Source organism: Bombina bombina, chromosome 4 (genome assembly GCF_027579735.1).
Source record: "Bombina bombina isolate aBomBom1 chromosome 4, aBomBom1.pri, whole genome shotgun sequence".
Lineage (NCBI taxonomy): Eukaryota > Metazoa > Chordata > Amphibia > Anura > Bombinatoridae > Bombina > Bombina bombina.
The window spans coordinates 252,666,204-252,678,821 of NC_069502.1; the positions used below are offsets into that span (position 1 = coordinate 252,666,204).

Below are 12,618 nucleotides of genomic sequence, written 5' to 3' on the forward strand. Positions count from 1 at the left end.
AATTCCCCCAACTGCCCCTTTAAGACACAGGGTAATCAGTTAAATTATCTCAACTGTCCCTATAAGACACAGGGTAATAAGTAAAATAACCCAACTGCCCCTTTAAGGCACATGATAATCAGTTAAATTCCCCCAACTGTTCCTTTAAGACCGAGGGTAATCAGTAAAACCAACCTCAACTGTCCCTTTAAGACACAGGGTAATAAGTAAAATTCCCCATTCCCCTTTAAGACATAGGGTAATCATTAAAATCCCACCAACTGACCCTTTAAGACACAGGGTAATCAGTACAATCACCCTCAATTACCCCTTTAAGACACAGGAAAATCAGTATAATAACCCTCAACTGCCCCTTTAAGATACAGTGTAATTAGTAAAATCACCCTCGGTGCCCCATTAAGACACAAGATAATGAGTAAAATCACTGTAACTGTCCCTTTAAAACAAAGGTTAATAAGTTAAATTCCCCCAACTGCCCATTTAAGACAAAGGGATATCAGTAAAAAAAAAACTACCCCTTTAAGACACAGGGTAATCAGTAAAATCACCTTCAACTACACCTTTAAGATACAGGGTAATCAGTAAAATGACCCAACTCCCCTTTAAAACACAGGGTAATCAGTTAAATTCCCCCAACTGTTCCTTTAAGACAGGGTAAAAAGTAAAATCACCCAACTGCCCCTTTAAGACACAGGATAATCAGTTTAATTCTGCCAACTGTCCCTTTAAGACACAGGGTAATAAGTAAAATCACCCAACTGACCCTTTAAGACACAGAGTTATCAGTTACATTACCTCAACTCTCCCTTTAAGACACAGGGTAATAAGTAAAATGCCCGCAACTGCCCCTTTAAGACACAAGGTAATCAGTTACATTCCTCCAACTATCCCTTTAAGACACAGGGTAATCAGTAAAATCACCCTCAACTACCTCTTTAAGACACAGGGTAATCAGTAAAATCACCCTCAACTACACCTTTAAGATACAGGGTAATCAGAAAAATCATCCAACTGCCCCTTTAAGACACAGGGTAATCAGTTAAATTCCCCCAACTGTTCCTTTAAAACACAGGGTAAAAAGTAAAATCACCCAACTGCCCCTTTAAGACACAGGGTAATCAGTTTAATTCTGCCAACTGTCCCTTTAAGACACAGGGTAATAAGTAAAATCACCCAACTGACCCTTTAAGACACAGAGTTATCAGTTAAATTACCTCAACTGTCCCTTTAAGACACAGGGTGATAAGTAAAATGCCCACAACTGCCCCTTTAAGACACAGGATAATCAGTTACATTCCTCCAACTGTCCCTTTAAGACACAGGGTAATAAGTAAAATCACCCAACTGACCCTTTAAGACACAGGGTATTCAGTTAAATTCTGCCAACTGTCCCTTTAAGACACAGGGTAATAAGTAAAATCACCCAACTGACCTTTTAAGACACAGGGTTATCAGTTAAATTACCTCAAATGTCCCTTTAAGACACAGGGTAATAAGTCAAATGCCCGCAACTGCCCCTTTAAGACACAGGGTAATCAGTTACATTCCTCCAACTGTCCCTTTAAGACACAGGGTAAAAAGTAAAATCACCCAACTGACCCTTTAAGACACAGGGTTATCAGTTAAATTGCCTCAATTGTCCCTTTAAGACACAGGGTAATAAGTAAAATGCCCCCAACTGCCCCTTTTAAGACACAGGGTAATCAGTTAAATGCCCCCAACTGCCCCTTTAAGACACAGGATAATCATTTACATTCCCCCAACTGTCCCTTTAAGACACAGGGTAATCAGTTAAATTATGCCAACTGTCCCTTTAAGACACTGGTTAATCAGTTAAATTACCCCAACTGCCCCTTTAAGGCACAGGATAATTATAAAAAATAGTGTGTCACATAGTGAAACACCCAGAGCAGAGACTCCAAAGAGTCTGTCACATAATAAAAAATCCAGGACAGAGACTCCAAAGAGTGTGTCACATACTAAAAGATCCAGTGCAGAGACTCCAAAGAGTGTGTCACATACTGAAACATGCAGATCAGAGACTCCAAAGAGTGTGTCACGAACTGAAAAATCCAGCGCACAGACCCCAAACTGTGTGTCACATACTGAAACATCAAGCACACAGATCTCAAGTAGTGTGTCACATACTGGAACATCCAGAGCACAGACCCCAAATAGTGTGTCACATACTGAAAGATCCAGAGCACAGACTCCAAATAGTTTGTCGCATACTGAAACATCCAAAGCACAGACCCCTAACAGTGTGTCACATACTGAAACATCCAGAGCACAGACTCAAAACAGTGTGTCACATACTGAAACATCAAGAGCACAGACGCTAAATAGTCTGTCACATATTGAAACATCCAGAGCACAGACCCCATATAATGTGTCTCATACTGAAACATTGTGAGCAATACAATTCTACCACATGCCCTTTAAGACATAGGGTAATCAGTAAAATACCCCAGCTACCCCTTTAAGACATAGGGTAATCAGTAGAATCCTCCAATCTGCCCATTTAAAGGGACACTGAACCCAAATGGTTTCTTTTGTGATTCAGATAGAGCATGCAATTTTAAGCAACTTTCTAATTGACTCCTATTATACATTTTCTTTGTTCCCTTGCTATCTTTTTTTGAAGAAAAAAAAGGCATCTAAGCTAAGGAGCCAGCCCATTTTTGGTTCAGCACCATGTACAGCACTTGTTTATTGGTGGGTGAATGTATCCACCAATTAGCAAGAACAACCCAGGTTGTTCACCAAAAAATGGGCTGGCATCTAAACTTACATTCTTGCTTTTCAAATAAAGATACCAAGAGAATGAAGAAAATGTGATAATAGTATTAAATTAGAAAGTTGTTTAAAATTGCATGCTCTATCTGAATCACAAAAGAAACCATTTGGGTTCAGTGTCCCCTTAAGATACAGGGTAATTATTAAAATCACGCTCAAGTACTCCTTTAAGATACAAAGTAATCAGTAAAAATGCCCCCAACTGCCCTTTTGAAAAACAGGATAATCAGTAAAATCACCCTTAACTACCCCTTTAAAAGAAAGGGCAATCAATAAAATCCCCCCCAGCTGCCCCTTTAAGACACAGGGTAATCAGTTAAATTACCTCAACTGTCCCTTTAAGACACAGGGTATTAAGTAAAATAACCCAACTGCCCCTTTAAGACACAGGATAATCAGTTACATTCCCCCAACTGTTCCTTTAAGACCGAGGGTAATCAGTAAAATCAACCTCAACTGTCCCTTTAAGACACAGGGTAATAAATAAAATCCCCCATGCCCCTTTAAGACATAGGGTAATCATTAAAACCCCACCAACTGACCCTTTAAGACACAGGGTAATCAGTACAATCACCCTCAATTACCCCTTTAAGATACAGTGTAATCAGTAAAATCACCTAGGTGCCCCATTAAGACACAGGATAATGAGTAAAATCACTGTAACTGCCCCTTTAAAACAAAGGTTAATAAGTTAAATTCCTCCAACTGCCCATTTAAGACAAAGGGATATCAGTAAAAAAAAACTACCCCTTTAAGACACAGGGTAATCAGTAAAATCACCCTCAACTACCCCTTTAAGATACAGGGTAATCAGTAAAATCACCTTCAACTACACCTTTAAGATACAGGGTAAGCAGTAAAATTACCCAACTCCCCTTTAAAACACAGGGTAATCAGTTAAATTCCCCCAACTGTTCCTTTAAGACACAGGGTAAAAAGTAAAATCACCCAACTGCCCCTTTAAGACACAGGGTAATCAGTTAAATTCTGCCAACTGTCCCTTTAAGACACAGGGTAATAAGTAAAATCACCCAACTGACCCTTTAAGACACAGGGTTATCAGTTAAATTACCTCAACTGTCCCTTTAAAACACAGGGTAATAAGTAAAATGCCCCCAACTGCCCCTTTAAGACACAGGGTAATCAGTTAAATTCCCCCAACTGTCCCTTTAAGACACAGGGTAAAATGTAAACTCACCCAACTGCCCCTTTAAGACACAGGATAATAATTTACATCCCCCCAACTGTCCCTTTAAGACACAGGGTAATCAGTTAAATTCTGCCAACTGTCCCTTTAAGACACAGGGTTATCAGTTAAATTACCTCAACTTTCCCTTTAAGACAAAAGGTAAACAGTCAAACTTCACCATAATGTCCCTTTAAGACACTGGGTAATCAGTTAAATTACCCCAACTGCCCCTTTAAGGCACAGGATAATCATAAAAAAATAGTGTGTTACATACTGAAACATGCAGATCATAGACTCCAAAGAGTGTGTCACATACTGAAACATGCAGATCAGAGACTCCAAAGAGTGTGTCACATACTGAAAAATCCAGCGCACAGACCCCAAACTGTGTGTCACATACTGAAACATTCAGAGCACAGACGTCAAATGGTGTGTCACACACTGAAACATCAAGCACACAGACCCCAAGTAGTGTGTCGCATACTGGAACATCCAGAGCACAGACCCCAAATAGTGTGTCACATACTGAAAGATCCAGAGCACAGACTCCAAAGAGTGTGTCACATAATGAGACATCCAAAGCACAGACCCCTAACAGTGTGTCACATACTAAAACATCCAGAGCAGAGACTCCAAAGAGTGTGTCACATAGTGAAACATGCAGAGCACTGAGCCCATATAGTGTGTCTCATAACGAAACATTGTGAGCAATAACATCCACCCCACCCGCCCCTTTAAGACAGAGGGATATGAGTAAAACAAAAACACCTAACCCTTTAAGACAGTTTGAGGGCATATAATTGTATGAATATCTGATAAAATCATCCCCACCTGTCCCTTTAAGAATAAAACACTTTATTGGATATGAAACATATGGCTGTCACGCCCAGGTTGAGGGGTATGTGCAGTTTGAGGGGTATTATTATCAGACAAAATCCCAATCTGCTTTTACTGAGCATGCGTGGGGTTGAGTTGCCTGGAGGTACATTTCTCTCCCTTCAGAATTTGCTACCAGTCGCTCTGCGCATGTAGTCAGTAAAATGTAATTTCTGCAGCTGTCCGAAAGGGCGAATTCAATGAAAGATACCACAACTACCGTGATTCTTTGCAAGCGGCAACCTGTTCTCTCGCAAAACCACCTGGGACTTGTAGTTCTCATTTCTTCTTTTCTTACAGAATTTAATCTCAAAGAACTACATATACCATCATGCTTAGCGATAATAACACACTGTAATGTCATTGGGTGGGGGTCTCATCTGTTGGGGGTCTGTGTACAGAGGCCTGGGAGCGTATCGGATTTTCCTGGGATAGCTGTGGAATCTCATGCTGTCATTTCAGAAAGGAAAAGGGAGGAACTTGCCAGCAGCAGGATGTGGATCAGCTCCCATGTGAAAAGCTGCAGGGTGGGCTTCTGATTTAGCATACGGTCTAGGGATATTACTATTGCATAGGGAGCCTAATCTATACAGAAAATATATAGCAACGATATATTTCACTTTATCTTAAGTTAGTTTTTATTAGGGTAGTGCAGACAAGTGCGAATATTTCGTTTATTTATGTCCACAAGGTAACAGAACTGAAGTATTAGACACTAATTGGTATTTTCTTGTAAAAGTGAGTGGGGCATTTTCATGTATACATTTAAGATTGTTTTGACTAAGATTGGGTTCTTCCTATGTTTAAATGAGTGTAATGTTTATGGAGGTAATTAATACAATTTGCTACATTTTGTGACAGATAATTTGCATATAAATTGTATCTGGGTCAAGTCATCAGTATAGCATAAGGATATGTAAAGTGGGTAATGGAGGGTAAGTGCTTTACGGTGGACTTTGGGTGGAAGATTATTGGTCCCTTCACTTTGATATACCACTGAATGGGAGATATAGGCAAATCCTCCAGAATGGCACATCTGCGAGATTCAGCACCCCAGGTAAGATTTTGGCACACAAGGATAGCTAACATTATACTAAAGTGTTTTGAACCATAGGTTTACCTATATATATTGTTTAAAAATGCTTTAGCTTGTTCAGTAAAACTATTTCTCAAATTTCCACTAAGTTGCATTGAGACACAACATACATGCTCACATGAAACCTCATTAAACAGTGGGTTTGATTTCTAGACCATGATTGCCACCAAGCTTAAAGGGACACTCAAGTCAAAATTAAACTTTAATTATTCAGATAGAGCATGCAATTTTGAACAACTTTCCAATTTACTTCCATTAACAAAATGTGAACAGTCTTTTTATATTTAAACTTTTTGAGTCACCAGCTCCTACTGAGAATGTGCAAGAATTCACAGAATAAGCGTGTATGCATTTGTGATTGGCTGATGGCTGTCACATGGTACAGGGGGGAGTGGAAATAGACATAACTTTTAAAATTGTCAGAAAATTGGCTTTCAATCATATATTTTTAGAGACATTTAAAGGGACAGTCTGCCCTAGAATTCTTTTTGTTTAAAAAAAAAATGATAATCCCTTTATTAACCATTCTCCAATTTTGCATAACCAACACGGTTATATGAATATACTTTTTACCTCTGTGATTACCTTGTATCTAAGCCTCTGCAGATTTCTCCTTATTTCAGTTCTTTTGTAAGACTTGCATGTTAGCCAATCAGTGCTGACTCATAAATAACTCCACGGGAGTGAGTACAATGTTATCTATATGGCACGCTGTATAAACCTGCTAAAATGCACCCAGATAAGAGGTGGCCTTCAAGGTCTTAGAAATTAGCATATAAGATTACCTTGGTATAGCTTTCAACAAAGAAAACCAAGAGAACATAGCAAATTTGATGATACAAGTAAATGGGAAAGTTGTTTAAAACTGCATGCCCTATCTGAATTCTGAAAGTTTAATTTTGACTACGCTGTCCCTTTAATGTACAGATATAATGATGACAACTGTGTTTAGCATTGCAAACGATGTACTTGGGATGTTTACAATTGTGCAGGAAAAAAACATAAAAGGTGAAAACATTACAAACCATCAATAAAGAAGTATACACTCAAGTGTAATATCTGCAAGTTATTGGCAATTTAACTTGGTTCCAAGAGGGCATTATCAATAAACAGATTGCTTATGGTTTGAAGTGTTGATGTTAAAGTGATGGTAAATCATAGCATTTGTGAAACAATAGGATTTACAATTGGAACAAATAAAAGGAACTTTCAGTCATAAAGTATAAAATAGTTCATGCTGAAAGCTCCTTTATTTGTTGGAAGCGTGAGCTGCTCAGGCAGCCCACGGCAGAACACTATTTTGCTTTGAGGTGACGTTTCCACCTCTTAGCAAATAGCTGTGTGAGCTATCCGGCTTGGCACCAGCTGGCCCACAAGGCTATTTGCTAAAAGGTGGAAACTTCACCTCAAAGCAAAATAGCGTTCTGCCGTTTTAAAGTTGATTTATTTACTCAGAATCATAACCAATAGGAATGTTTATGATGAACTGTTTAGTTTAAAAGTATATCAGATCTATATTCTTAGCCTTTGCTGAATTACACTTTCAAATGGAGAATAATTCTTATCTATTGGTGTTTTTTTTCTTCTAAGACTGGATGCAGAAGAGAATCAGAAAACAAGATAAATAGAACACAGTTTGTTTTATTTTGTTTGTGTTGTTTTTAACTATAATTACTAAAATGAGATAAGGCAATATTTTATTAAAGAGAAAAGGATTAACATCCCTAAAGAGAATAATCTGATAAAGTATATCCAGTAAGAAAGACAGACAAACTAACAAGCTATGCCCAAAAAGGTATTTTTTTTGATGTGTGAAGTCTCATTTTTCTTACATGCAGGAGATATAGGCCTCAATTACATATACAGCGTCGCCCGCAAAATCCTCTGGCGCCAGATTTTATGCGATTTTGGTATTCCATATACGGCGTAGCATACAAGTTACGCCCGTATATTTCACCCGTCGCTCGCAATTATTACTCCTATAGGCTAACATGGGACCGCGTCGTAAATTGGTATCCAATATCCAGCGCAAGGCCTTACATGGCGAAAATGGAGAAATCTTACTCCATTTTTATCTCGCCATAAAAGGCAGCCATAGCAGGCCTTGCGCTGAGTATGGGAGCACCGTAACTCCCGAAAATGCCTGCAAAAATAAACTAACACCTAACGCATGCGCAATGTCTATCTACCTGTCAACCGCAATCCCCCACCGCAATAACTAATTCACTCTATTAACCCCTAAACCGCCATAGCCCACAACGCAATAAACCTAACCCCTAACCTAACCCCCCTAAATAAACTAAAATTAGCTAATTTACAAAATACTAAAGTTACCATTAAATATAAAAAAAAATTACACTACTTCTAAAATACAAATAAACTAAGTATAAATTAAAGGGGCAGTCTAATCCAAATTCAGGAGTAGACTGTCCCTTTAAGCAAGAATTACAGAAAATAAAAAAATCTAAGATTACAGAAAATAAAAAATAAAATTACAAAAGTTTAAATAAATTAACCTAATCCCTATGAAAATGAAAAAGCCCCCCAAAATAAAAACACCCCCTAATCTAATCAACTACCAGTAGCCCTTAAAAGGACATTTTGCAGGGCATTGCCCCAAGATAATCCGCTCTTTTGCACAAAAAATACACACAGCCCAGCCCAACCAGTAAACCCCCCCAAAAAAATACTAACACTAAAAACGCTAAACTACCCATTGCCCTGAAAAGGGCATTTGTTGGGCATTGCCCTTAAAAGGGTATTCAGCTCTTTTGCTGCCCACCCTATCTAAATAAAATAAATCCCCCCAAAAATCCCTTAAAAAACCCTAAGTCTGACCCCCAGGTGGTCCTCACCTGTCCTGAAATTCAGCGGAGAAGGTCCTGTTCCAGGCGGTGAAGTCTTCTTCCAAGCGGCGACCTCTTCTTTCTTCCAGGAACCAGCCGGCGCGGAGCGGAGGGCGGAGTTGAAGACCGGCGACGCTGGAACTGAAGACTGGCGACTCTGGAACTAGGATAAGAGCTTCTGAAATTCTATTGGCTGATTTGAACAGCCAATAATATTTCAGTAGCTCTCATCCGATTGGCTGATTTGAATTTGAAGGCTCAAATCAGCCAATAGGAATTCAAGGGATGCCATTTTTAATCGCGTACCTTGAATTCCAATTCAGTGTATGGCGGAGATTGTATGAAGAGGATCCTCCACGCTCCATGGCTCCGCGGTCTCTGGTCTTCATTTCCAGCGTCGCCGGTCTTCAACTCCGCCCTCTGCTCCGCGCCGGCTTGTTCCTGGAAGAAAGAAGAGGTCGCCGCTTGGAAGACGACTTCACCGCCTGGAACAGGACCTTCTCCGCTGAACTTCAGGACAGGTGTGGACCACCTGGGGGTCAGACTTAGGGTTTTTTAAGGGGTTTTTGGGGGGATTTATTTTATTTAGATAGGGTGGGCAGCAAAAGAGCTGAATGCCCTTTTCAGGGCAATGGGTAGTTTAGCGTTGTTAGTGTTAGTATTTTTTTGGGGGGGTTTGGTGGGTGGGGGGAGTTTACTGGTAGGGGGGGCTGTGTGTATTTTTTGTGCAAAAGAGCTGATTATCTTGGGGCAATGCCCTGCTAAAAGTCCTTTTAAGGGCTACTGGTAGTTGATTAGATTAGGGGGTGTTTTTATTTTGGGGGGCTTTTTTTATTTTCATAGGGATTAGGTGTAATTTATTTAAACTTTTGTAATTTTATTTTTTATTTTCTGAAATTCTTGCTTAAAGGGACAGTCTACTCCTGAATTTGGATTAGTCTGCCCCTTTAATTTATACTTAGTTTATTTGTATTTTAGAAGTAGTGTAAATTTTTTTTATATTTAATGGTAACTTTAGTATTTTGTAAATTTAGCTAATTTTAGTTTATTTAGGGGGGATTAGGGGTTAGGTTTATTGCTATGGCGGTTTAGGGGTTAATACTTGATTAGGTTTATTGCGTTGTGGGTTAATGGCGGTTTAGGGGTTAATAGTTTTAATAGGTAGTTTGCGATGTTGGGGTTGGCGGATTTAGGGGTTAATAATTTAGTTATTACTTGCGTTGTGGGTTTGATGGTGGATATAGGGGTTAATAGTTTAAATAGGCATATTGCATTGTGGGGGCTTGTCGGTCTAGGGGTCAATACATTTAATATTAGTAATGAGAGGGGGGGATTGCGGATATAGGGGTTTTACGTGTCGGGCTTATTTTTGGGAGGCGTGTTAGACTTTTACGGGAGATTTATTATTTTCTTTACTTTTCTTAGGCGCCGGCAGTTTCTAAAGTGCCGTAAGTCACTAGCGACTCCCAGAAATATGTATTTACGCTCATTTCTGGACATCGCTAGTTTATCAGACTTACGGCACTTTATGAACTGCCGGGGCGGTTTATGTAATACCCAGATGTGCGAGGTGAAATTACGGACGGCGCAGGTTCCCACGCTTGCACCGAAACCTGCGCCGTATATTTGATCGCGCCCATAGACTCAGGTTTACAGAAATGTATAAATGTGCTTAGTGCATGTTTACTTTACACAAATAATGGCACAGTTGTCAGCTCTTGAGCCCATAACTCTGATATAGGTTTGTGCTTAAGAATGACTTTTTGGCAGATAGAAAAAAAAAAAGAATTATTCCTTTCCATTATTATAACCATGTATATGTGTGGTAAAGTAAGATGAAAAAAATAATTTAACTATCATTGAAGGTGTCATAAATAGAAGATAAATGTATTGGAATAGAATACAAATCAAATATCAAAGAAGGATTTGAAGAGGTCTCATTGCAGTAGGTAGCAGCCAGCAGGATGAAAGGAATATCAGGTTGTCGTGTTTATGAAGAGCTCTGCAGCATTCACTGGCATTTTGAGCACACTCCTGTTATAGATATGTACTGCAGACACTGCTGCGAGCTGTCTTGGCTGTAAACAGAAGCATTTGTCTAAGCTGGTATCCTGTTATCTGATACCTACTACAAGATAATTGCAATTTGTTTCAATAATGTATTGCTTCAGGATGTAACTTTACTGGATTATAAAATGCATGTCATTTGTGTGTAAACTAGAAATCAAATTACATAAAAGATGCATACAAGTACATGAGAAATGAATGCTATTGATTAAAGCACTATAAATCACAACTGCATGTGTACTTTTTTCACAGCTTGTCAAATCCCAGGACACAGGAAGACATTACTTCTAGAAATTGTGTTTTGACTCATAACTATACATCTCTATATACAATTATTATCAAACTCCTAAGCGTTGTGTTGCTGCCTTTTGTGTATTTTGGATGACTCCTAACATTTAAATTAAACCACCTTTGGGATATGAAACCCCAAATTATTCTTTCATGATTCAGATAGGCCATACAATGTTAAAGGGATAGTATAGTCAAAATTAAATTTTCATAATTCAGATAGAACATGCAATTCTAAGAAACTTTCTAATTTACTCCTATTATCAAATTTTCTTTGTTCTCTTGGTATCTTTATTTGAATGTAAAGCTTAGGAGCTGGCCCATTTTTGGTTCAGCACCTGGGTAGCGCTTGCTGATTGGTGTCTAAATTTATCCATCCAATTAGCAAGCTTCCCAGGTGCTGAACCAAAAATGGGCCGGCTACTAAGCTTACGTTCTAGCTTTTTAAAATAAAGATACCAAGAGAACGAAGAAAAATTGATAATAGGAGTAAATTAGAAAGTTGCTTAAAATTGCATGCTCTATCTGAATCGTGAAAGTTTATTTTTGACTAAACTGTCCATTTAATCAAATTTCCAATTTACTTCTATTATCAAATTTGCTTTTTTCTCTGAACATATCAGGTGAGCCAATGAAAAGAGGCACTCTTGAACCTACCTAGATATGCTTTTCAATAAAGGAACCAAGAGAACAAAGCAAATTAGATAATAGAAGTAAATTGGAAACTTGTTTGAAATGGCATGCTCTATCTGAATCATGAACGTTTAATTTTTTACCTTACTGTCCCTTTAACTAAACATTTTGCTGCATAAAGAAGCAGTGACAGACAATTGTTCTTTTTGTATTTCACACTAATAAAGTTATGAGTTGTTTTTAGGATTGACGTTGTTTTTTTTCAGTGGTTGATCGTGGCTTTGCTCCAGCAAATCATTGAAGTATAATAAAACCACCATTTACTGGGCCAGAGGTTGACAGATTTATTTGAAAATTAATAGACATAGATTATACTGACAAGCTAGAATTTTTTAAAGAGCTTTGGAAATATGCCTTTATAGACCTTTGTATCTAGAAGAAGCTTTGAAATTAATGGAACATTTGCTGTGGAATATATTTTGCACACAATTCACTGTTCACACTTAAAAGTAATATCTTCAAGTAGTTATCAATAACTGTGTGAGAACGATTTAAAGTTATATAGGTTTCCTTATCTAAAGGCAAATGCTGTTTTATATTACTGCCTGAGGCTTGCATTCCCCCTCTGCATATTTTCTGTAGTATTTATATGCAATTACAAGAAATATAATGCAACTGTATATACTGCTACATGACAGAACTTGAATTTAACTTCAGTTACAGCAATGAGCTGCGTTGTAATCAACTTGGGATATGTTCAGCTCTAAGTAGAAGGGTGAAGATGGATGAAAAAGCCATCTTATATAAGAAGTGCTACAATTACATTT

General features: G+C 38.3%; 1 protein-coding gene across 2 annotated transcripts in view; it reads left to right on the forward strand.

Annotated features, from left to right (window-relative positions):
• The first annotated feature begins 5,219 nt into the window (after positions 1-5,219).
• Positions 5,220-12,618, forward strand: part of STK25 (serine/threonine kinase 25) — a 139,980-nt gene continuing 132,581 nt past the window's right edge. Inside the window, exon 1 of one of the 2 annotated variants that reach the window (XM_053709894.1) lies at positions 5,220-5,388. In XM_053709894.1, the coding sequence (XP_053565869.1) occupies positions 5,356-5,388 (33 nt within the window). In that variant the 5' untranslated portion in view covers positions 5,220-5,355. Of the gene's footprint in view, positions 5,919-12,618 lie in introns of both variants that reach the window. The other variant, XM_053709895.1, reaches the window with a different exon arrangement.